The 26,814-nt window shown below is 42.2% G+C and overlaps 2 protein-coding genes and 1 pseudogene across 3 annotated transcripts in view; all 3 read left to right on the top strand.

The window, feature by feature from the left end:
- Window positions 1-26,814, top strand: part of LOC307030136 (double-stranded RNA-specific editase 1-like) — a 392,337-nt gene that overhangs the window by 71,764 nt on the left and 293,759 nt on the right. The gene's annotated exons all lie outside the window — the stretch shown is intronic.
- LOC307027923 (olfactory receptor 6N1-like) lies at window positions 6,185-8,042 on the top strand (annotated as a pseudogene). Its single transcript has 2 exons — window positions 6,185-7,136; window positions 7,791-8,042. The product of its transcript is annotated as an olfactory receptor 6N1-like (transcript).
- On the top strand, window positions 16,382-25,405 carry LOC307029334 (olfactory receptor 51I2-like). The gene has a single exon (XM_079665202.1). It carries the CDS (start codon window positions 24,239-24,241, stop codon window positions 25,169-25,171), a length of 933 nt encoding a protein of 310 aa, XP_079521328.1. The 5' UTR covers window positions 16,382-24,238; the 3' UTR covers window positions 25,172-25,405.

Below are 26,814 nucleotides of genomic sequence, written 5' to 3'. Positions count from 1 at the left end.
GAAAATAACAGTGGCAGACATAAAAGCAAATGAATAAACATTTAAAATAAAACAATAACAGGATTATTATAAAGTATTAAAAGACATTCAAAACTATAAAGAGCAATGTTACTTTTTCTAAGACATGTAAGAATACTTTAAAGGTTTTCAATTAGATCAGACAAGATACCTTTTCTCGCAGTTTATTACTGGTTTGAGCAGAAGGAATAAATCCTGAGTGAGAAGAACCTTCCTCTACTTTTATTGTAGGATTCCATTCCGTAGGTGAGAAGAATGTAGTCCACTAACAGGCTTACAGTTTATTGGTATACATATGTCAATAGTTAAGTCTATAACTGGACAAGGAAGATCATGAAACCCAATTAGGAAAACAGAGATCAATCGTTAGCACGGGCTCTGAGCTTTGTTATAAATCGTAGTGTTAGATATTATCCAGTGTGTGTTGCTATTGCGAATATGAATGTATTTAGCATGCAGCACGGCTACCAGTCCATGCTGAATGCTGCTTAGAAAGTCTGACCTTTAATTTTCAGTTGAAATTTCCAACTGGGAACTCAGATAGTCAAAGTCAAGGTCAACTTTAATGTCAATCTTACTCAGTTTGTGTTTACAGACAGATAGATCGACGTTTTCAAACAATCCCGAATACGAAAAAAACATTAAAAATATGTATAAAATATGTATATCCTATATACACAATTAAGTAAAAAAAACACAACAATCAATATACAAAATCATATATACAAAATAACAGTCACTTCAATATCAATATCTTTGGTGCAAGATTGCAAGATACTCTTCCCAGTACAACTGGAATGCACCAAAGGTCCCAGCAGCCTGGCTACCAGCCCAAGCACCATCAGCCCAACTACAAGCCCATTCCAAAGTCCCAGCAACTAAACTACGAACCCAAGCCCTAAAGCCCAGGCCAAAGTCCCAGCCGCCCAGCTTCAGTTCCATCAGCTGACTCAGCGCCATCCCTTGTTCAAGTTCCTACCCTTGACCCCGCTCCAGCTCCAGCCCCTCGTTAGCAAATCCGGTCGACTCCATCCGCTGAGCCTTATCTTTATTAATGTAGAAATCAAAGTTTGAATTGGAAAAGTAACTTGCTTAAGTTATATGCTGGTTATTTTAAACAAAAAGTACAAGTAGTAGTTGGAAATAAAATATCTACTTTAGCGGTATACCATACCAGAGATCTAATACTGCTGGTGCTTAACATCCTAGAAAAATATTCGATTCGGTTTTTGCAGTATTAGGGCTATGACGTAGCTTGGGGTGGTCATATGTTTTTGAGAAGACGTTAAGTTTGTAAGCCGAGTTGAGGCTATTGAGACAGCATCATTCAAATGTTAACCTGCACAATTGAGGCCACTTCATACAATTTGTGACTCCACAGACTGTATGGCACGACTGGAGTTGTGCGTCAGTTGGTGTTTGTCAAATTTACAGTTTAGAATATATATTGTTTGAGAAGATGAACCATTAACCACTGTTATCTACATAATTGTAAAGTGCCTTTAAAATGGAATAAAGAAAAGCCAAATGCTTTACAACTTCTGGCAAACAACGTACCGACAGCATCACAAACTGCAAATGCAGTTGTATGAAGGGCTTTGTAAATAACTGCCTGATTAATACTTCCCTTGTCTCTAAGGGTCCCCTTTGCTCTCTAAGTTTCGACTTTGCAATTTGTGGTTGGTTGCTGGCATACAGTATGCACCTCTAGCTGGTAAGCCAACGAAGAAGGAAAAATTAATAAATAGTTGTTTAAACCCATAAGAACCTGGACCAATTTCTGGCTCAATAAAAATTAGTGGGAGCATAACACAGGTTGAATAGAGCACATAGAACACATGTCTAAAAAAAAAATCTAAATTCCACCACCAGATGACAGAGATCTGAAAAGTGACATCAGTGTCACTGCAGTCTTATTTGATTGTTAAATTAAATTATTAAATGTACAGTGTTTTCTGACATTTCTGACATTCCTGAGCACATTCCATTAACTCTGAAGCTTCCAAAGATGTTACCATAGGCATATTATGTATGGTTGGAAAGCTGAGAAGGAATGGAATCCATTTCAGATGAATTAGTCATGGTCAAACCATCTCAGAAAGAGCACAGAGAGAGAAAGGAGTATTTGCATTTTCCGATTGCCCCCAAAAGGGCCCGCATGCCATTATTGGCCCCAAAAGTGCCCCCACCAAACATCTCTACACCTAGGCATGCCATATGTTTTTTAACATCTACATTTCCCAAGGAACAATTATATCAAGTCCATTCCCCAAGGTCCATAAGACCTTCCCAGAAGGAGTTATCATCAAATAAAGGTCAAGTGTTGTCGCCAGAGCACCACACCTGCAGCAAGGGACTGATCATTAGTGCTCACCTGACTCACCTGTGTTGATAACGCAATTGCACTCTATTCAAAGACCATGTCCATGTCCCACACTGTCCTCAAGAGACAATACAATATGTATTATATCTATTATATGTAATATGCCATGTATTACTAGTGTAGAACAAGTGCCATTCATTCATTTTTCACACCAGGTGTCTGACATTTCAAACTGGACCAGGTGAGAGGTGGATCTTTGTCTGTTAGGTCAATGTCAATCTTCATTTGTCTAAAATTAATCAGACTGAGAATGTAGCTGACTTTTTATTTTTATCAACATCCAATGCCACTTGAATAATAAAAAAAACAATGTCCGGCTAGAAATTATTTCAGATCAACAGCAGGAAAAGTACAATCTGAACAATAGAAAACATGTTGCCTGGTAGATTTGGAACCATTTGGAACACGTGAAACAGAGTGTCAATAATCACCAGGAATATTTTTAATTCCACAACACCTAAATCTCAACAACTTCCCGTTCCTCTTCTCCTCCCAGTCATCCTACACTATCCTTTCCAAGCCTACTGCTGGCTGTTTAGAAATGGTAGCCTTTGAAGCAGTTTCTCTCTTCTGTGAAGCAGAGACGCACGTCGCATTTCTCACACAGGGTGGTGGTTGCATTTGTTTTGCAGACTGTGCAGCGGCCACGCTTGGTAGATTTCACGGGCCAGTGTCCAAAGTGGTCCTTACGGACATCATCAGGAACTCCAACACGGACTCTCTTTCTCGTGGGAGGTGCTGAAGGAGATGGAGTGTTCATGTCAAGTGATGGGCGCCCCCTTCTTGCCTGGATGAGGATGAGGCAAGTTGCCACCTCTGCCTGGAATCTTCTTAGATTCAGTGCTCTCTCACCGATCAGCTTGCAGTCGTTCTTGTAGATCAGCCACGCGTTGACCAGGGCTACCATGATGGTGTGCCAGAAGAGGTAGATGTACCATCTCCGTGATCTCATGTGGTATTTGTACCGGAGAAGGCATCTATCCATGAGATCCACCCCCCCCCCATGAAGGTGTTGTACTCTTTGACGACATTGGGCCGGATGACGTCAAGGAATGCCTTCTGGGGTTTGCTCCAGCGCCTAGCTTTGTCTTGTGGTTCCACTGCTGTTTGAGAGGAGATCAAGGTGACAGGTCTGTTGTCATGCCACTTTACTATGGCCATGGACCCCTCTTTCTCCACCCGGCAATCGAAAGATCCTCTGCCTCTCTTGGCAAGACTCTTGTCATCCTCAAGCTGACATCCAGCCAGGCGATTGCTGCGGACTGTTCCTGTAATACATAAAGAATAAGACAAGATGAGTCAAAACTAGAAACAAAGGAGAATGAGACCATAGGTATGTTGTTATTACCTGTGTGTGTGTGTGTGTGTGTGTGTGTTTGTGTGTGTGTGCGTGTATGTATGTGTGTGTGTGTGTGTGTTATCTGTGTAGAAGATCTGCCGCTGACGAAGCTCTCGCACCAGTGCGGCTGAAGAGAAGAGGTTGTCGGCGAACACTTTGTAGTTCTGGCCTGATGGAAGAGTTTCACACAACTTGACGACCACATCTCCTCCCATTCCAAGTGTGGTTCTTTTCCCAGTGCCACCTTCATAGACCTGGAAATCACATAGGATTCCGTCGGATGAGCAACGGGCCCAGATCTTGAATCCCCAGGGGTGGGGTTTGCCCTTCACATATTGCCTGATGGGGCAGCGCGTTCCTCTGAACGAGACCATCTGTTCATCGATGGAGTTGTGCTCCATCGGGGTGATCTGGAGACATTGTTTGCGGAACATGTCAAGCCATGGACGGATCTTCCAGCACTTATCCCCTTTTTGCCTGTTGGATGGAGCCTCGTTGTCGGTGAAGTGGAGAGATGTGAGGAGGGTCTGGAAACGGTCGCGTGACATGTTGTCAGCGACCATGCCAATCCTTGTGTCGTTTTCCCAGTAGACACGGTTTCCTGGAAGCTGGCAAAGTCCCATGCGCAGGTACATGCCGATTAGGATTTCCAGCTCCTTTACTGTGGTCTGCACGTTCTTGTGGGTGGCAGAGGTTTGAACGCTGTAGAGGTTGGTTTGCTCCATCATTGCCACAAGCATCTCATCTGTAATGAACCTCCTGAAGTACTGCAGGGGAGTGGGGAGCTCATCTGGAGGTTGGACCCTCTCTCCTTTGAAGGTGTGGTCTGGTGTTTCAAAAGCTTTTTTTCGCCATAAGAATCTTTCTTGGCCAGTAGAACGGTGGGATGCTGCAGTCGGAGGTTCTTCATTAGGAGGTTCTTCTCCCTCTGGTTGAGGTGGTTCCTCTTCCCCTATGTCGCTTTCCGACTCATATGGCTCCTCCTGATAATCAGGATCTAAGACAGGATCATCAAATTCATCCTCATCTTCATCCTCACCACCTAATCCCTCCACCTCACTTTCGTTTCCATCCAGGATTATTTCCAGGATCTTCTGGATGTCCTTGTCTCCATCCCACCTATTTTTCCTGTTCATCTAGAGAAGAAAATATGGAAAATAATCATGACTTTCAGCTGATGTCATCATGTAACGTTGGTAGCACTTTACCCTACAGCACGGTAATTATCATTTCCAGCTGTGAGGTAAAGTGCCACATGACGTTAGTCCTAAACCTGCCATGTTGTAGGTAGCTAGCTAGATAGTAGTATAAGTAACTAGTTATTACTAGTTATAGCTAGCTATATATATATAATATAATAACAATATATTACTGAGTATAAGTGAATTAAGTAAACTGATCAGATAATGACAAGTTTTCTAATTGTGACATATAGGTCACAACACTTATTTTTTTTACCAGTTTAGTCTAAATGCCTGCAGTGACGTCTATGTCACACACATATTTACTTGCTCTTTTACCACAGAATAAAAAATAAAAAGTCTAAACAATGATTTATATTCGACAAACAACATGTTATCCAATATTTCAACCATAGGATTTGATGGATCTTACCTTTTATCCTCAGGATGGGCAGAGGGGCAAATTAGCTGGCAGACTGAAGTTAGCTTGTGGAGAAAACAGTCAGGAAAGGTGGCTGCTAATTGAACATGAGGTCATCCCAATGGTCACATGACCTTTCAGAAATGTGATTTGGGTGTCGCTTCAGGACTATATGAGTTGAAATTAAGGGTATACTTGAAGTGACACCCCTGCTACACCCTAAAATTGTGTGTGACATGCGCGTCACCTCAGGTTCTTATGGGTTAAAAAAGTTTGTATGATACGATTTGCTAAAACGGCCATTTCCAGCGTTATTAAAAGCTGTCTCTTTCAAACAGCGCACCGGAGAGTGTGCCCATTAAATGCACATGTTTGGTGGGCCCTGTACACACACTGTAGTATGACTAGTCTTTAATAGTTTTTAATATGTGTTGTCGTCATCGGCCTGATATTGCCATCAAAGTTTGTTCGTGTATAAATGCTTAGGTTAATTTATCTACTAAGCAATTTTTATTTTACCATCTGCATGCCATATCTAAATAGGGTAATTTGTTTTGCGCAGTTAGTAAATTGAAAGTGATGACTGCAGTGATGTAATAACACATAGAAAGATAAACAGTCTCTCAGCTGTTCCTGTGAACGCACACAGACTGCATGAAGGATATTCAGACGTGATGAAGCCTCTTGATGTTTACAGTCGATATAATTGAGACTGTGATCATTCTAATTCAACAAACATATGTTTTACTTGTTGATCTAACTGACTTGTACTCCTCTTGCATATTGTATTACTCTGTTCTCTTGTTTTGTTCACTGCTTTCCAAATACCTGAAACTGCCTCAATTTATATCTAACCTTTCACTTTCAGGCCAAAAGGTGTTGCAGCGGCACTAACTGTTGTTAGGATCCTGCTGTAGAATTGTCTTTATTCATCAAACAATCTCTTTTACTGTTTATAGGGGTAAATGGAAAACGGTACGTATCCCCCTTATTTTAACCTCACCATGTTTGTGAACATAGGCATCTACCGGTACCCAGCATTTGTCCTGTGTCTCCTCTTGTATGCTGTCATTATCTCTGCTAATCTTATCATAATAGTGGTAATATCAAGAGAAAAAGTCTTACATGAGCCCATGTATATTTGTATTATGTGTCTTTCTATTAACTCTCTGTATGGTTCTGCTGGTTTCTTTTTCAGATTTTTGAGAGACCTTCTGTCTGAAACTCATTTGATCTCACGATCAGCTTGTTTCATTCAGATCTATGTCATCTGTCACCTATACATCCTATGATCTATTACTTTTAGCATTCATGGCTTATGACCGGTATGTTGCTGTTTGTCAACCATGTGTATATCTGGCCGGAAGACTTCCATTGTGTGGCAATAAGATACCTAGGGTATTCTGTGCCAATTGGCCTGTTGTAAAATTGTCTTGTATCAGTACTGTGCTTGACAACCTTGTTGGTATGTTGATGACGACAACGACAGTCATTCTGCCCCTGGCTTTTGTCTTGTATACATATTTACGCATTTTTCTTATTTGTTGGAAAAACTCTTTAGAGTTCAAGAGCAAAGTCATACAAAGCTGTATGCCACACATTGTTACATTTTTTAATGTTTCTATTTCTTTGTTTTGTGATATTGCTCTCAGCAGGATAGACGTTGAAATAATAAATCCATTTTTTGGAGTATTTTTATCACTTGAATTTGTTTTGATTCCGCACATTCTAAATCAATTTGTATATGGCCTGAAATTGCCTGAAATAAGAAAAAGCTTCCTGTCCATCACCTTTGTTAGCACACAGCTGATTTTCCATTCCCCATAACATTGTGTTAATGGAAAGCCCTCAGCTGTGGGGCCGTAGCTATGAAGCTGTGATACTCTCTGGTGACCCGTTCCGCCGCAAAACTCCCCGTGAAGGGAAGATTTGCCCATGGAGGGTCGACACAGAAAGGGCCGATTATTTACTGAGGTCCATGAACGCACCGCCGTGCGCTCTTGTGTGAGTGCTGTTTTTACCACTGGTAAACAGCATTTAATCGGAGTCTTTATAGGCGTAGTGTTCTACTGAGGTTCCTGAACGCACCGCCACGCGCTCTTGTGTGAGTGCGGGCTCCGCCATAATGCAGCCTTTACCACTATGGAAAACTGCATTAATTGGAGTCTTTGCTCTAGGCGTAGTGTGACAGCAATACGCCGGCCATAATGTCCCTGCACCCGCATAGCGCTCTCGTTTAGATAGCACTCCCTGCGGTTCATCCCTCTCATCTGCGCATGCCCACTAGCCACCTCCTTTACAGGAGCTACAGCTGGGGCAGCGAATGGGGGATTTGTACGGATAACATTGTGTGTAAGTGTAGCATTTGTGGAAACAAAAGACACTCAGATTTGGATACAGATCAACCTCATTCTTATTAGAAAACGTAGTGATCTGTGCATTATACAGGGAGGAGGCGGGATTCGCCCTCTCGTCCCGGGCGGAGAGATGTTCTCCCTCCGCCAGGCCAGTCAGATCCGTGAAGACGGGCAGCCCGTTCCCGTGAGTGCCGGAACGCCGGTTCCATGGGGTGGGCTGAAGAGGTGGAGGGCGCCGCGGGGACGAGATCTCCGTGCCGGCACCTCTCCCGAATTCGTCTCACCGTCGCGCCGCGCTCCCTCGTCTGCAGAAAAGCCTGTGGAGGAGCGCGCGCTGCGGTGACTCTTCTCTCTACTGAGGTCTTTGAATGCACCGCGGCCCGCCCTCAGGGGAGGGGGGCCGCGCGCGCCGCCACAATGCCGTCTCTTCGAAACGGACATTATGGGCAAAAGTGGAATTGTGGAGAGATATTACTATATATTGCTTACTCTGGGATAAATTCACTCGTTCTCACTGAATGCATTTTTCCCACACACACACACACACACATCACTCTAGAACTAGAGTTTACAAACGTAAACCACCGTTCCCCTGCGGAGGTCCCTGAACGCACCGCGGCCACTCTCACGAGGGCCGCGCGCCCACGTATTAACGCTGTATTTCCCATAGAGGCGAAGTCCCGCCCATCTACTTCCGACCCATGGGACCCCGGAAGCGGAAAATTATACATTGACGTCAATGGAGAGAGAAAAGTCCTCTTTCGATCCCGTTTGAATTGTGCCACGAATGACACATATGATGTTTGTCAAATTAAAAGAACATTTTGCAAGTCAAAAAATAAAAATGTGTCGTAAAACTGTGAAGTTACAATTTTTTTGTGTGAAACCGCTCAGTGAACTACAGGTCTCTGGTCTCGCACAATACGCGTCACCATCACAAAAATGGCTGTCACGTTAGTAAATTTCACCTGTTTCTTTCAGAAGGAGGCGAAAAAGTATAAAACGAGGTGAAAATCACTACAAGTCTGGGCATGTTGAGAGCTGTACATACACGAAAGGGAGCGGTTCTGTAAGAGCCAGCATGCGGGACCGGCTTTACAAGGTTTCAGTTAGTAATATGAGTGCAATGTTTAAGGTTAATGTCAGCTAGCTAACAAGGTACACTAACGTGTTTTGTTTTAGCAACTAGTTTTCTCCTTAAGAACTTCGTGGTGTCTGTGTATGCTGTGGATAACATTAGTGTTCACAAGAACAAGATACACTCCCGTGTTTTGTTTTAGTTGCTCTTCAGATTGAAGCGGCCAGTTTTATATCGACTATATGTGTGATCTCCTTTTTACATCTCGTTGTGTCATTTGAGTTTATTTGCTGTGTGTAGACTCAAGGATTTTGGTTATCTTGTCCCGGCAGGGATGCAAACTTGTCACCTTTCGGCGAAATTCTCCGTTTTGAATTCAAAATAGGTCGTTTGTGTGATTCATGTAGATCTGCAATAAAAATATTTTGGGGTATGGGAGGGGGTCTGGGACCCGGATTAATGTGCGGCCGCGAGCTTTTTTTTATATATTATAATGAAGCGCGAGCTGTGTGCTCGAGTCTTCCTGCCTGTCGGCTCTGCTCATGATGTATAATAAGCCCCTGCTGCTCGGCGATGATGGTCTAGCTTCAGCAGCAACATTACCTACGGTGCGTTCGTTAATATTAACTGTGCGTCCGGAGTCACTGTGGCACAGACTGGACCGCTGGTGAACAGCTGTTAGAACGGGCCGTTCAGGTGTTCAGGGTAGAGCTCCCTGTCGGAGCGGCAGAGCGTGATGTGCACTGAAAAGTTTTTTTTCCCGTCGCAATTTTATCGTTGAGCTAGCTAACTAGCATACATTGTCACTATCTGCTAACGTTAGCTTTAGCCTTCGTTTTCTAATCTTTTTTTTCATAGGCTATAAACAGAGGTGGTATAAGTATATATCTTGGACTTGATTAAAAGTAGAAGTAGCCTACTCAGATCGTGTAGGCTACTTGAGTAAAAGTAGAAGTACTCAGATCTTGTACTTGAGTAAAAGTAGAAGTACCAGAGTGTAGGAATACTCTGTTTCAGTAAAAGTCCTGCATTCCAAATGTTCCTCAAGTAAAAGTAGAAAAGTATTATTATCAAAATATAGTGAAAGTAGCGACAGTAAAAGTAGTCATTTTGCAGATTGGTCCATTTCAGAATAATATGATATGTTTTATAATGATTGATCATGAAAGTGTTCTCAAAGCTGGTAAAGGTGCAGCTAGTTTGAATGACTTTGTATACTGCAGGGTAGCTTGTGGATTTACTCCAGGTGGAACTAAAGTCTGATTTAACACTTGATGATATTTCACATCATTCATCCACATCTGTAAAGTAACTAAAGGGATTAAATACATGTATTGGAGGAAAAGTACACCATTTACCTCTGAACTGTAGTGGAGTAGAAGAACAAAGTAGCAAAACATTGAAATACTTAAGTAAAGTACAAGTATCTCAACATTGTGCCCAATTATAGTACTTGTTGAGTTTATGAACTTAGTTACTTTACACCATGTGGCTATAAAGATAGAAAGACTAAGCCTTGCACAGAGGCATGAAAATACATTTTCAAAATGCTCAACAGTGCTGCCAAAATTATAAACTGACTGCTACACAATTAAAATAAATGCTTTTTATATATTTCTATTAGATGTGACTCTTTGGCGTTTCTGTTATTATTAACACTGCTGCTTTAGTTGTTCTGACTGCTAAAATCCTCTATTATTCCTAATTTTAAAGCCGATATTCTGTGGGGTCGGGGGGCTCGGATCCTTGTCACCTTTTTCATACCTGATGAGTTTGCATCCCTGTTGTCAATTTGTTTGGTTATCTAGGCACAGCTGTGTGTGACTCCCTCTGGTACACTGGTATGTGTTTTCCTAATGTAGAGAGCATTGATTAATTAATAAACTACACACTGACTCTAGATCCTAACCAAATCCTTTTTTGTTGATCAAATGTTTTTCAAAAATGTATTTTATATTATATAACAGTTGCACATCACAGACCGGAGTCTCTGCTACTGTGGACCACGAAGGAAGCGATCATCATCCCCATCCCCAAAGACCCTGCATGGCATGGAAATCTCCTCCTCCTGGAACAATTCTACACCCAACATATGCTCCCTGTGTTGGCCATTAGAGAGGAGGACATTTAAATAAACATACTCTTAGCACCCTCGGACTCTGCGTTGTGTTTCGTATGTGTGATGGGGTGTTATGCAGAGGGGAGGTAAACAGGACACAGCAGATTGGGATTGTGGTGGAGATGCTGAGCAGTTATTTAATTGTTGCATGTAATTATTATTATTATACTGCGTGCTTCTTAGTTATTCCATCTTTTGCTGTAACATGGATCTGTATGTAACTCTGTATTTACTTGTTATCTACCACACTTCCTTCTACATCATACACCATCATTATACATGATGGTGTATATAGGATATATATATATTTGTATACATATCTGTAAATTGTATAATTTTATTTTTCGTATTTGGGATTTTTCTTTTGTCCACTCAAATACACTTGGCCCTTTCTCTTTTCCATGTGGAAAATGGCAGCGGCATATTCTGCTTTTCTCGTCTGGCTCCCTGTCTGCTCATCTACAGTGAGACAATTAATTACTAATAATCATTTAAACCTGTTATTACCAATATTTCAACAATTCTTCATGTAAACTTAAGAGCACAGCTGTATGTTGAGTGTCAACTTTGCCTGGTTCATCTTACAGGGAGGCTGCTACATGGATGTCGGTGCAGTCCACAATCATTTTGCAGTTGAAGGCAAAATGAATTAATTATTGACTCAGAATGAAGCACAACTTCATGTCATACAATACATTGACTTTATTTGTAATTGTGTAAAAAAATAAAGCATTGATTAGCAAGCAGGACCTGCAGGAACAGAGAATGGTGATGGATGGAGCTGGGAAGAGAGAAGAATAAAGAAAACAGATCAACTTTATTATCGGATATTAAAAATTCAATTTCAAAACAAGTTGCCGCTCCTACAGTTTTCTAGTATGTAAAGATGATTTCACATGACCAATGCAAAATATCACACTCAATACATGTGTGTCTCTGGGGGGTGCATTGTGCCTTTGATGTATATAAATAATATACCATAACCAAATACTATTACGTACAGTGGAAATCAGGTTGCCAGAGCAGGTCAGTCCAGTGTGCATGTTCCTCAGGGTCTCAGCAGTTACAGGTGAGGTAAAGAAAATAAAAGAGAAAAAGGTCAGTAACAACACTTTAAAGTAACAACACTGAATAATTATCTCTTTTAATAATTTTCTCTCAGTAATCACTCAACTACTGTCTTTCCAACAAACAGATTGACTTACTCTCACTATCATCACAATGAAACACGTCCAGAAGAATGTCATGCAAAGCTGCCTGCCTGCCTGCCTGCCTGCCTGCCTGCCTGCCTGCCTGCCTGCCTGCCTGCCTGCCTGCCTGCGACTCCCTGAACTGCCTGATCTTTTAATGTTCAATGTTAACCATTTGTGCAGATAGCATGAAGTAGAAAATATGCTAATGTGGCGTTAGCCTACCTCCCGCCCCCTTAGCACCTGGTGGAGGCGCCGATAGGCTACTCTTCAAATGTTTCACAAAATACTTACCATCATGACTACTCTTACTGTTTAACATTTTGGTTTACTTCATGTTAAGGCTAATACAAATGACAAGGCTAAGTAATGTAATGTAATGCTAACTAACATGCTCGCTACTAGCTAGGTAGCTAACTTGACTATGTTCCATGCAAAACATGTATATTACCTGATATGTTTGGTCCAACGACTCCTGGTCCTTTCATAAGACGGGAAGCGATAGAACGAGCAAGTGGTATGATCTCTTTTGTGATTACAACCTGGTACAAAGCACACAGGCATCTTGTAAAAGTGAATTTATTGGAGCAATCTCTTATATTTATTGGAGGGAATAAATCAGTCTTCTTCCTCCTCTTTGCTTTGCGAGTCGCAACCAGTCTTGGAGCATTATCGCCTATGACATCACTTACGCGACCCAGAATGCATTTGGGATTTGTAGTCTTTCTAGTTGCGTATTTTTCATAGTCTTATATTTCAACAGTTTTAAGACAAACTGCTACTTTTTTTTACATGGAAATGATTGTTTAAGATTGACAAACATCATATGTGTCATTCGTGGCACAATTCAAACGGGATCAAAAGATAACTTTTCTCTCTCCATTTACTTCAATGTATAATTTTCCGCTTCCGGGGTCCCATGGAGGCTCCCGGAAGGGGAGGGACTTCGCCTCTCTATTCAGCGGTGAAATGCATTGTGTTTTCTGACAACAGCACGCCGGCAATAGCGTCTCTTGAACCCGCACAGTGCTTTGACAGCACACGGTTTATTCTACTCACGTGCACACGCCCACCTGCTGGCTCCCTATACTGGGGTTTACAGCGGGGGCGGGGAGTGTAGGACAGTGTTTCTTCCGCTGGGGATGGGCAAGAATCAGCCACGCTGCGATTACTCCTTATCCCGTGAGCAAGGAGATCGATCCGTAGGGCCCTTCCGTAAAGACGGGGGGCTCCCAGGAGATCAACACGGTCTTCTTTGGAAAAATGCCCTGCGACGTGATATCCCAGGGACATCACAAGGCAGGCAGCGGCGGTGGCCTGTGATGAAGTAGGGTCGACCCTATATCATGTGAAGCCACCGAGCACCGGTCCCCGGGGGAACCCGGCCTGGGGCAAGGCTCGTGGACCAAGCTACTTATTCGGCCTTGCGGCCCAATAATCGCTCTGACCTGGTGAGGCGGGGGCATCTCTAGCAATGAGCGAGTAGCCCACAACCGCCGCCATGATCATTATCCAAGGAGAGTACAGCCCTGGGCGGTGGACTTCCATGGACGCCAGACTCGGAAGGGATGGCGAACGTGAAATGGCACCACCTCGGCCATATCTTGGTCCCCCAAACACTCAAAGCAGAGGTGGTGGGGATCGGCACCCGCTATCTTTCTTTCTCTTTCTTCCTTTCTTTCAAAGAATACGTCTCAGACTCAGTGCTAGGCTATCACTTCCGCTCGTTGAAGAGTAAAGGATGGTGGTCAGGAGGCGAGGCCTCCATTTATACGGAAGTGAGATGCGCACTCATTCAGGTAGGCCCGCCCCGGGGCCGGCTACGTCTATAGAAATCTCAGTAGGTGAATGCTTGCATGATAAGGTAGTACCCATAGAGTCCAGTAGAGGGCGGAGCCTGTGAGAGATATAACACAAAAAATGTGAAGCTGGGATTTGGCATGAGCAAGTCTGGGTATTAACAAATATACATTTTATATGCATTAAAAGAAATGATCATTATTTTCAATATTACTTAACATGAAGGTTCAGAGGGTTTACCAACAGGGTTTCATAATATTGTGTCACTAAAATTATGATTGCAGTAGCTGAAAAGGCATTAACAAATTCTATGAGAAGTAATTAGTAATTAAGATGACATAAATATATAAAAAATATATCATATTAAAAAATAAATATTGTTCATTGTTATTCATACATTTTCCAATAAGATCCTTGAAAGGGGCACCACGTTTATATATACAGTTAGTGTATGCTTATATTTGAGTCTAATGAAACCTACTATTTATTAGGAACTGTAATACATATTTGAATTAATACCTATAAAACAAACTTATCATATCAATAGCTAGTATTTATTTATTTATTTATTATTGTGATACTATGAACTATTTATAGTGTAAATTGGAATGATCCACATCTGTGCTCCCGGGTGTATCTGTGTGTTTTCTTCCTGTATGTTCCTGCCTGTGTACAGGACATAAGCTGCTGCTCATAACCAATTGCCCCTTGCGGGATTAATAAAGTTGTTGATTGATGGATTGAGTAAAGGTCGGAGAATTTCAAAAATCAAATCACTCTTGTACAATATCAAACAAACCAGCATGTATATTACAAAATGTAAAAAGACATACAATATATAATTCAATTGAATATAAATATATATGTATACATATATAGATGTATATATATATAATAAAAAAGGTTTTATGCGTCTCGTTATTTCATAGTAGTAGACAATAACAGGGACAATTTGATATACATTTTATTATCACAGCACACTCTCTAAATTCCCCACTCACTCCCTCCTCTTCCTGCACACCACATATAGGCAAAACTAAACAAAAAATGTTTAGTAAGATAATTTAAACAACAAAAAGGATAAAGTAAAAAACAACAACGGCAAACAAACCCAAAACAAAAAAATGTACAATAAAACAAATGTGCAAGCCATGAAAAGAAATAAAGAAAAGAAAAACATCAAAAGAAAAACAGACAATAATTATAAAATACAGTGACAATGTAGAGAATGACAGTATTATAATTTGTATTGTTTCATTTCATTTCGAACCTTTATTTAACCAGGTAAATCCCATTGAGATCATCGATCTCTTTTTCAAGGGAGACCTGAGGCCTGTACTACGAAGCTGGTTCAACATAACCTGGATATGTTTGAGTTTGCCGGTTGGCCTAATCCAAAACATACGCGCTCCCACTAAACTGTACTACGACGCGGGTTATCAAGTGGATCGCTCAAGCCAGCCGTGTCCTATCTAGTTAGGTGCGCGTTCACATGAAAGGGGTGGTATTTGGAGCATTCGACCAATCACAAACATGGAGAAGCATACTGACAGCTCAGCGTCATACTTCCTGAATGAAAACAAGTCAACTATAATATATTAGACATATGAAGAAGTTAAACTTTAAACATCCTTAAACACTTTATCCAGGATAAAAGCCGCATAGCTGCACCTGCAAGGTGAATACAGCTGGTAAAAGAAAAAGTGTTTGAATGCATTAACAGGTTTATGATATCACTGCCCCGTCTAAGACACGAGTGGATCTGACTTTAATTACATTTGTCTCAAGTGTTTCGTTAACTTAATGTGTTGCTTAAAATAATACTTCTGCATACAGTATGTGACACTGTGAGTGTTGCACGGCCAGATACGGCTCAGCTGACCCAGATAAGGAAATATGATACATTATGATGTGATATTCCGCGGACTGTACTTAATGTTACTCTGATCCGGTTACCATGTTGTGGCAGATATTTAAGTAAGCTTTCTTAACGCTAATATTATAATAGTCAGATTGCTCTGAAGATGGGAGGTGATATTCTATTAATGTTCACGTTCACACAGTCTGTGATTTTTGCCGGCCGTCTTTCCTGCAACGGCAGCTTTTCTGTAGGCCTATTTCCTTTCTCCTGTAATATGACTTGATCGCTTTAAACTCCGCACACTGAGCTCTGATTGGTCAGCAGGCAGTGCTTTCACTGAGTTGAGCTCTTAGTCTGCAACCTAACCTGGGGGGTATACTACGAACCAGGATTTTCGCTTAGCCAGCTAACTTCAGGGAAAACTCTGGGTTTCCGGTCCTACAAGGCTGGTTCTCTTTTTAGCAGGCTGTGCGGCTAACCTGGGGGGTATACTACGAATCTAGTTCAACCTATCCTGGATATGGTTTGAGTTATCCGGTTGACTTAATCCAGTGGTTCTCAAAGTGGGGGGCGCGTCCCCCCAGGGGGGCGCAGACGCATGACAGGGGGGGCGGGAGAGACCAGGAGGAAAATGGTTATTAAAAAAATCATATTTTGAAAGATTTTTGATTCGAAAATAATATCATACAATACTATTACGTATCGGTCTCTGTCTTTCATTAAAAGCCCAGTGAAGTGTGCACCTGTGCATGATCTGTTATGCTAATACGTATAGTAATGACCAAAATTGTCCATTGGAACCCATATCAAAAAATGTTGGAATAGCAACAAATTTGACGAGTTTTGAATTTTCCGGGGAAATCTGCAGTCGACCTTCGCCTTCGTGGGCGTGGCTTGCGATCTACTGCGTGACGTCACGAGATGGACGCCGCTGCACTGTTTACATTCACCACCGTTCGTTTTTTCTCTTTTTCAAAGTCGAATTTCTCAACGTTTTTGAGCTAGTATTTTCCTGGAAAGTGTGTCGGAGTCGACTGGAAGTGATTTCCAATCGAGAAAACCTGACAATGGAGGCGACAGTGAAGAAAGAGGGATGAAAAACACAGGGGAAACGATGCATTGCCGCTGGCTGTAGTAATGTCAAGTCTGCCGAAGTGGCGATGTTTCTGTTCCCAAAAGATGAAGGTGAGCCTGGCTGGGGTCATTGTTTCGTAGATTATTTGATTGATCATGATAAATAAAGGCCAGTGGTCGATTCGAGAGAGAGAGAAAGAGAGACTGACAGAGTTACAGGGTTGTTGTTAGCATCTGGTGCTAGCTCGGAGCTAACGGAGATTAGCTGTTTCAACAATAAGGAGAGGGAGAGTGCTCTCCTGTGGGACTGAGAGAGATAACGTCAGCTCAGGGAGGTAAACTGTAGCCTAAGTTATCTCAGTGGGTTTGGTCATCTATGTAAACAAATATTTCCATCTATGTAATATTAGTTGTATAAAATAGGTTAAGAAATCATTCCAATGTTTTTTTGATTATTGAAATATATGTTTCATATGAGTGTTGAGAGCTGTATCCATAAATCTCTTCATGTTGCCCTCAAAGTGCACCAGATTGATCACTTTCCTCATCTATCCTGTCCGAAAAGCTGTCCAAATCAATCATTTCTCTCACACTAGTATCACTTTCCAGAGTCTCCGCCATGTTTACAATCGCAACTGGGTACATCTTGTGACGTCACAGCCACTATCGTCTGCAACTTCCGTTAGGCTCAGACGGCAAAATTAATAATTCATTAATTCATTAATTATGAATTATTAAAAATTATTTTAGCCATGAACAGGCACAATGATATGTAAGGAATGAAACTGCCATTTCATTTTGGTGCAAAAACATGCACTTCACTGGGCCTTTAAAGCTCGGCTCTGTGTGTGTGTATGGAGCGAGCCATTTTGTGTGCGTGCGCGAGCGAGAGAGAGAGAGCGCACCGGTACCGGATATCGTTGTTGTTGGCTTCTGGTGCTAGCGAGCTACGCTAACAGATATAAGGAGTTTTTTCAACAACAAAGTGGAGGAGAGTCCTCTCCTGTCAGACTGAGAGCCTCGGTGAGCTAAAGGACTCTCTCAGTGTTATCTCAGTGGGTCTCAAACGTTTTGGTCACCATTAATGTAAACAAATATTTCCGAGGCACACGTTTATATCATCATTATAGTTATAAAAAAAAAGAGAATAAATAAAAAACAGGTATGAAATACTATATGACATTAAAAAAAGAATAAAGTTTAAAAGGGAGTGATTTGTAAAATATCCATAAAGAAAAAGTAAATCTGTTTACAGTCCTGTTTCACCATGGTTTCTACCTCAACCTGTAATAGATTTATCCTTATTGAAACGGTTACATTCCATGAAAAATAAAATCAATGTGCAGGCTTACATGAACACTGTTCTACATGAACAATATGGGCAGTTTATACATTAAATAAATCAACAGTATATTGGCGATATGCTCCAAGTGGAAGCGATTCGCCATTAAAGCAAAGAAGAAGAAGAAATCCGCACAGTTGATCTCTTATCCTGGAACATATCCTGCTTTCGGAGCACAGACTAGGTTCCAGGATAAGTCACCATGGAGATCTAGCCCGCTAAAAAGTGAACCAGCTTCGTAGGACCGGAAATCCCAGAAGTTAGCTTGCTAAACGAAAATCCTGCTTCGTAGTATACCCCCATGGTCGGGACCAGAGGCCTGTACTATGAAGCTGGTTCAACCTAACCTGGATATGTTTGAGTTAGCCGGTTGGCCTAATCCAAAACATACGCGCTCTCGCTAAACGGTACTACGACTCGGGTTATCAAGTGGATCGCTCAGTACCCACTCGACCTTCTAAGCCAATCACAGCGCGATAATGACCTGCCTTCCGTTTCAACTATACTCCTTCCGTATCACAGCTTTAAGGAGAACCCAAATGCAGCACTCAAGAAACCAAGGAGAATTGGTAATAAACTTTATTGGAGATTCCAGTGGATCTGAGGAATACCAACCGAGCAGTTTAAAGCACCGGAGGACAGCGGGTAGAAGGTGAGTCAGGGACAGGCAGAGAGTCAGGGAGTAAACAAGGCGGTCAGCGTAGATACAGGCAGGGTCGGATAACAGGCCAGACAGGATAGTCGAGGGACAGGCAGGATCAGGGAACAGGCAGAGCAGGCAGATCGGGGACAGGCAGGGTCGGAACCGGGTAGGCAATCTAGTATCAGACACGGGAAAGACAAGCATGAGGCAAAGTACAATCTGGCAAAGAGTGTATGTAAGGTGCAGGTTTAAATACTGGCAGAAGCTAATGGGTGCAGAAGAAAAAAAGCGTGAGCTAACGAATGGGTGTGGAAAACAGGTGAGACAGGTGAATGGAAAACTACTGGTGAATAATGGAGCAGACTATGACATTCCGTTTCCACTATACTTTCTCTCCCACAGACATACATTCTTCTCTTGCATACATATATTGTCTTCAGATATATATATATATTATTTATTATATTAAATGTAAACATTGAATGAATGTGCATGAGAGCAAAATGTATAAATATGAGTGTTCAAATATATGAATATGAGAGCAAAATGTATATTGTCATGATCCTAGTGTTATGTCACGGTTTTAGTTTTGTCTGTCTTGTTATGGGTTTTATTTTGCAATTCTGTTCTCCCTGTCTCTTGTCTTCCTTCCAGTGTTCTATTTCGTATAAGGCTTCGCCCTCTAAGGCTATCGCTATTGGGTAATCCCACTGCACGTGTGCAGCACTGACGGACTTAATCCACGCCCCCACCTATGACGTGGGCACCACCTACAGCTTCACGTCCGTATAAATATGAAGTAGGCCCTACAATCTGCTCCCACTTTTCTTCAGCGCTCCGGTAGCAGAAGCTCTGTAGCAGGCACATTAGAAAGCAAAGATTCCTCCATTTAAAACTTTGTTTCTAGTGATAAAATGGAGATAGGGCAGGTAAATCTAGGCTGCGTCCGGGATTGCCTCTCATGTCAGGCGGGCTACATCATGAGCTTTGACAGACACTCACAGTGTGAGTCCTGCTTGGGATTAGAGCATGCGAAAGCTTCTCTCAATCCCCAGTTGTCATGCTCATTATGTGCCCGTCTCCCTCTGGCCCTCAAACAGTAGAGAGCGGACGCTCTCGCTGCTCCTGCGATCGAGGATGATTGGCCCGTCCAGGAATCTTACTCTGTGGACGAAGCCCTTGATTTCCTGGGTCCGAGTGGTGGGCACGAGTCGGATGACTACGCCCCCTCCATTCATGGATCACCAGGTGGTTCTCCTATCCTCTTTCTCCTTCGGACCAGTGGTCTCTCTCTTCGCCGTCACGGCGCTGCCGTCGATTGGCGGAATTCTCCTGGAACTCCCGGAGATTATCTCTAAGGCAGCTGCCTGGCGAGATCTCCCAGTTCCCCCAGCTCAGGAGAGCTCGTTCTCGGATGACATGTCCGGGGTGTTCTCCCGGGCACAGAGGGTCAAGAGTGACCCGATCTGTCCACGCTTCCCGGCCATTAGGAAGTACCAGGAGGGGGCGGCGGTGAAACCCAGGACACTGAGGGCTCCGGTATCCACATACGCTCCCCTCACGAAGGTGGAGGGATTTACGGATGTGGGTTTTCCGATCGTGCCTCCTCTAGAGCCGAGCCTCACGGCGTTCTTTGGAGTTAAGCAGGCCAGCACGGTTAACGGACGGCGACCCATGTTGGCTGCCTCCAGAGATCAGTTTGTTGCCTGACAGACCGACCGGATGGACCAGTGTGCTTACCAGGCGTCAGCGGCGGCAAACAACATAGCGTTGCTGGTAAATTCCATTGTGCGTATTTCTGAGCAGTCCAACACCATGTCCTCAGTGGAAATCGGTAAGGCGGCCAGCACTGCACTTACCCTGAGCGCGGCAGTCTCGCAGGCGCGGATTGCGACGTGGGCGACTCAGGTCCACCGGTACCTCTGGCTACAGCAGGGATCTATACCGGAGGGTGCAGGGAAGGAGCTGATAGAGGCTCCAGTCAGTCCGGACGGACTATATGGACCCCAGTTCCACACCATGGTGGAGTCAATGAAGTCTGCATCTAAACAGGCAGACGACATACGACGTCACGTCGGCTGGGCTCAGCCGGACAAATGTCCCCAGTAACAGCAGTGACAGCAGTGCCCGCAGCACTCGCAGCAGTCTCAGCAGGGGCAACGCGGGCAGCGGCGAGATCAGCAGCGACGTCAGAATCGTCCTTCGGCGGCTGCAGGGGCACCGTTCCATATCTCCGCTCCTCCGCCACAGAGACAGGGTCTCCAGGCGGCGAGTCGGAGAGGAACGAAGAGCCCCCGCTCCTGGTCTGCTCCTCCGAGAGAGCCTCCGAGGAAGCAGAGCCGAAGGTCACTTTTTGGGGGGGGCTCGCCGTTTGAGCAGGCTGCCTCTGACCTATCGGTTAGCAGGCGGCAGTGCTCGCTGCACAAGCCAGGTGTATATAGCCAGTCGGTTATTAGACAGCGGGACTTGACGTGTAAACTTGATGCCTCTGGCCTGTCGGTTAGCAGGCAGCACGGTTTTACCTCTGTCCCAGGTGTGCCCACTACACACGGTCGTAATGAGCCTACGGCTGTTATTACGTGCTGTGTGAATAGCACTGCACACACATCCGCTCATTCCTCAGGCCGGGGTGAGATGCAGTGTGTGGAGACCCCTTCGCAGCCCTTTCGGGCGGGGCCCCCCTTGGGTTGCTTCACGAGCAACAGCAGCAAGGGCTCTGGCATGGCTAGTCACCAAGATTACCACAGCACAGCAAGAACAAGTTCGCCCGCTCTTGGAGCATTGGTCAGAGTGGCGCCGTGTTTGTGCAGTTTTGTGAGAGCACTCGATAGGGCAGCCTCTGTCTGCACAGCGCCTGTCACACTGGTTGTGTGAGGCTGTGTCACAGGCCTATGTCTCCTCTGGGTTGGATCCTCCGTAGAACATCAAAGCGCACAGCATCAGAGGAATTTCAACCTCTACGGCTTTGCACGGAGGAATGACAGTGGAAGACATTTGCACTGCGGCATCTTGGGCTTCCCCCTGTTGGTTTATTCGTTTTTATCTGAGGGATGTCTCCCATTCTTTTTTGACACACTCAGTACTGAGTGTCCTGTCAGAGTGAGGAACGTCGGGGACTCAACTGTGTGCCCTCTCTCCTGTCTGTCAGCACTCAGAGGGCTGCCCCTTTTTCCCTCTTTTATCGTTTTAACAAGTGGGATTTTTGGTCTCTACTTTTTATAAACGACAGGTATTCACCTTCCTTCCCTCAAAGAGAATATTCATTTTTGAATGCTATATTTCCAGGGACTGGGATGCTCCTTTACGCATGGGTTATTCATTGTGTAGATGTGTTTTTGTACTTCTGGTAACGGACGGACCAGTGGGGCGTGGACTACATCCTGCTTCGCCCTTAACCCAATAGCGATAGATAAATAGCCTTAGAGGGTGAAGCCTTATACGAAATAGAACTGGGGTTACGTACTGTAACCCAGCTTCTATGAGTATAGGTGCAGCCCTCTAAGGTTCGGGCCCCACTGGCTCCGCGAATAGCTGAAGGAAAGCTGTTTGTGTGGGAGCAGATTGTAGGGCCTACTTCCTATTTATACGGAAGTGAGGCTGTAGGTGGGGCCCACGTCATAGGTGGGCGTGGATTAAGTCTGTCACGTGCAGTGGGATTACCCAATAGCGATAGCCTTAGAGGGCTGCGCCTATACTCATAGAAGCTGGGTCTGATTGTCTGATTGTGTTCACCTGTTGCCCTTGTGTTTCTGCCTCCCCTGCCCAGCTGTGTCTTGTCCTGTGATTACCCCTCTTTGTATTTAGTCTTGTCTTCCCCTGTGTTCCTTGTCGGTTCATTGTCTTTCCTGTTTCCCTCCATGTTGGTCACGGTCAGTTATTGTGTTGTTGTTACCTTGTGCTACCTGTTCGATTCATGCCATGTTTTTGTTCATCAGCTTTTAAAATAAAGCTCGCTTTTTGTTTCTAGCTTTGACTTGTCCTGCGATTACCCCTCATTGTATTTAGTCTTGTCTTCCCCTGTGTTCCTTGTCGGTTCATTATCTTTCGTGTCTCCATCCATGTTGGTCCATGTCGGTTCTTGTGTTGTTGTTACCTTGTGCTACCTGTTCGATTCATGCCATGTTTTTGTTCATCAGCTTTTAAAATAAAGCCCCCTTTTCTTTCTAGACCTTTTTACCTTTTTTGTAGTCTGCATTTGGGTCCTACCTTTTCCACGACTCTAACATATATATTTGAGTGAAAAATGTATAAATATGTGAGTGACAATGTATGAATGTGTGTATTGAAATATGATAATATGAGAGCAAAATGTATGAATGTAAAAGGAGAATGTATGTATGTAAAAGGAGAATGTATGTGTGTGAGAGGACCAGTATGAATTACGGCCTGTACGGCCCCTCATAGTATATCATCATCAAGTTACTGTTATAGTCATAGTCCACGTGTATAGTTATAGAAAGGTAAGATCAGTTAATAAGTATTTAGTATTTTTCTAGTTTTCATAGGTAAGCATTTTCTGGATCTGCTGATCCTGTGTTTTTGTATTTGTATTTTAAAATAAAGTAAAGAATCTTTTTGTGCTTGAATCCTGTGTCTGCCTCCGTGCTTTTGGGTCCACACTTTGGACGCCCGTGACAAGTTTCACAAAATTACCATCTGTCCTGACACAGGGTACTATTCCATCATTCACGGGTGGTTTTCACTATAAATAATGTGTTTTTTTTAGGCAGAGATTAGAATTTACATTTTTTTTACCATGTTCAATCTGAATTTACTCTGACACAGCAACATCTATATTGATTCTGACACTTCTACAGCCAACTCACAGGTGTATCATTGCTTTGATAAAAAAGATTATTCAGATACCCCTTTTAGTTGTGAAGATATACTCATTCATTCTGGGCATGTCATTTTGGAACCTGAGGCCTGACAAATAGGCCAAGTGCTTAAGAGGTTAAAGGTGATTTGAGGTAAATATAAAAAATGGGTTAATGTGTTGAGCTCACAATCGTTGTTGTTCTAAATTCCCCATGGAGTGATGACTGCAGTCATATGACTAAGTATTACAACATAAACAGGCTCTCAGCTGTTCCTGTGAAGCCACAGTGGAAACTTGCCGTGCCGCAGACCGCGCACAGACAGCATGAAGGACATCTATGGGTGATGAAATCCTCAACATTTATTCAGTCAAAATAAGAGACTCTGTTTTTTCCATGTACTACTTGTTTACTTGTTCATAAAAGCATGTTTCTAACTTACTCGTAAACCTTTTGCATTTGTATCACTGTTTTCTCATTTGTGCTTTCCAAATACTGTCACTGCATCAGTAACTCAGGCCAAAAGGTGTTGCAGCGGCACTAACTGTTGTTAGGATCCTGCTGTAGAATTGTCTTTATTCATCAAACAATCTCTTTTACTGTTTATAGGGGTAAATGGAAAACGGTACATATCCCCCTTATTTTAACCTCACCATGTTTGTGAACATAGGCATCTACCGGTACCCAGCATTTGTCCTGTGTCTCCTCTTGTATGCTGTCATTATCTCTGCTAATCTTGTCATAATAGTGGTAATATCAAGAGAAAAAGTCTTACATGAGCCCATGTATATTTTTATTATGTGTCTTTCTATTAACTCTCTGTATGGTTCTGCTGGTTTCTTTTTCAGATTTTTGAGAGACCTTCAGTCTAATACTCATTTGATCCCACGATCAGCTTGTTTAATTCAGATCTATGTCATTTACACCTATGCATCCTATGAGCTCACCCTTTTAGCAGTCATGGCTTATGACCGGTATGTTGCTGTTTGTCAACCTTTGCACTATCACAGCAAAATGACATCAAAGATGATCTCTAAGTTGGTTGCCCTTGCATTCATTTATCCAGTCTTTTCTATTGCAGCTTGTGTTTATTTGGCCGCAAGACTTCCATTGTGTGGCAATAAGATACCTAGGGTATTCTGTGCCAATTGGCCTGTTGTAAAATTGTCTTGTATCAGTACTGTGCTTAACAACCTTGTTGGCATGTTTGTGTCCACCAGCACTGTCTTTCTGCCCCTGGCTTTTGTCCTGTACACATATTTACGCATTTTTCTCACTTGTAGGAAACGCTCTAGAGAGTTCAAGAGCAAAGTCATACAAAGCTGTCTACCACACATTGTTACATTTGTGAATTATTCCATTACTGTGTTTTGTGATGTTGCTCTCAGCAGGACTAATCTGGAAGAAGTGAACCCATTTTTAGCAGTAATTTTATCACTTGAGTTTGTTGTGATTCCGCCCATTTTGAATCCTCTTGTATATGGACTAAAGTTACCAGAAATAAGAAAATGTTTGTCACGTATATTTTCATGCCCTAAACCCGCCTAACAAATCACAGAAATAAGACAAGCCTCTTTTAAAAGTAAGATGTATGATATAACGTTTTTTTCTCATTACCTTTAAACCAGCTCCAAAAATGATGTGTGTCTTAGTAAAATGGCAGAAAACCTTGCATACTAAATTGTTTTGATCTGTAAATTCAATCAAATTTTAGAAATGTATTTGAAATTTGATATTGAAGTCATCTTTTCTGTTGAACAATTAAAAACAATTCCATTGTAATTGCTGTTGTTAAGAATTTAAACATAAAAACCCGAAGGTGGTTCAATATTCATGTTAATGGTTATATATATTGTCTTTACATATTCATAGCATAGTTTATTTTGAAAGCTATATCATCATATATATTGAACACGTCGGCACTATACCTTTTTCATGAGTTTGGCATGAGACTGTACAACTGTGCATGCACATTTACAAGAGGATGAGGGGATTACATAACAAAGTGAGCTGGCATAATTAAGGTTTAGGTAGCAGAAATAAATGACGTTAGTAATTGCATTAATAACTCATTAATACATACAATTATGCAGTATTTTTTATCCTTAACAATAGACATAGCCACAAACTAATTTAAGATCCCAAAATAATGAAGATTATGTTAATATAACTTTTTTTATTATAATCTATGTTCCACTCATGCTCAGTTTTCACCTTCTTTGCATCCGGTCATGGTTTTTGGCACTTACTATCGCTAAAATTCATTCAAAACGATTTGCTGTCTTTGAAGCATTTCCTTCCTTTTTTAAATGTTTTGTTCTTAAGTTACGACCTGTGTCTCTTAATTTAGTTGTTATCGTGGTTTCTGTTTGTGTTACACATCAAATGAACATGCTCCTGGGTCTCATAAATAAAATTAAATGACAACAAATCTACAATGTGTTGTTTGGAATCAGTTAACGCAATGCTTGGTATTTACAATTAGAAATTATCATTAGTATCAATTACACTTTTAAGCTTAACTTTGGTAAAATTGGCTTGATAATCTATAATGATGTAGTTGCAGTATGTCAAAAGGCATTACAAATAGAAATATATAATAAAATATTATTATTCAAAATGTATCAGTATGATTTATTATATGACAGTGCATTGCAAAAATAAACATTTAAAAAATACTATTATTTATTTGTATTTGAATGATCTAATTTAAGTGAAAGTCATCTTGTATCGGACACCATCTTTGTATCATTGGTGGGGTTGGGTATCTTTTGGATTTGAACATTTCCTGTTCCGATTTAGTTTGTGCTTACTTCCTTCAGTTCTTATCGGTTCTTGATTTTGGATCTTTGAGATAAAACATTTTCATGAAAATCTTTACTCAGATTTGTATTCATATTCACAAATCACTTCATAAGCGTGTCAGTTTTTTAAGTGTACAATTTTATTTGCGTGCTTTTATTGAATAAAATGATTTACAATTCCCCAGCCTTCTCTACTGTAGCTGATACACTGCAATCTCCCTGTGTGACAGTGTCCAACCATACACAGTCTGTTCAACATACAGTATGTTGTACTGTTAATATCTGCCAGCTACCCAATTGCTTTTTTCCAAAGGAAATAATTAAATAAGGATTTCATATAAAAATAACTTTCCAGACCCTGTTAAACAGGTGTAAACAGGTTGTGTA

Source organism: Notothenia rossii, assembly GCF_949606895.1.
Source record: "Notothenia rossii genome assembly, chromosome: 2".
In the NCBI taxonomy this organism is placed as follows: Eukaryota; Metazoa; Chordata; class Actinopteri; order Perciformes; family Nototheniidae; genus Notothenia; species Notothenia rossii.
Note: the sequence above shows the minus strand (reverse complement) of the source record. Positions and strands in the feature narration are given on the sequence as shown.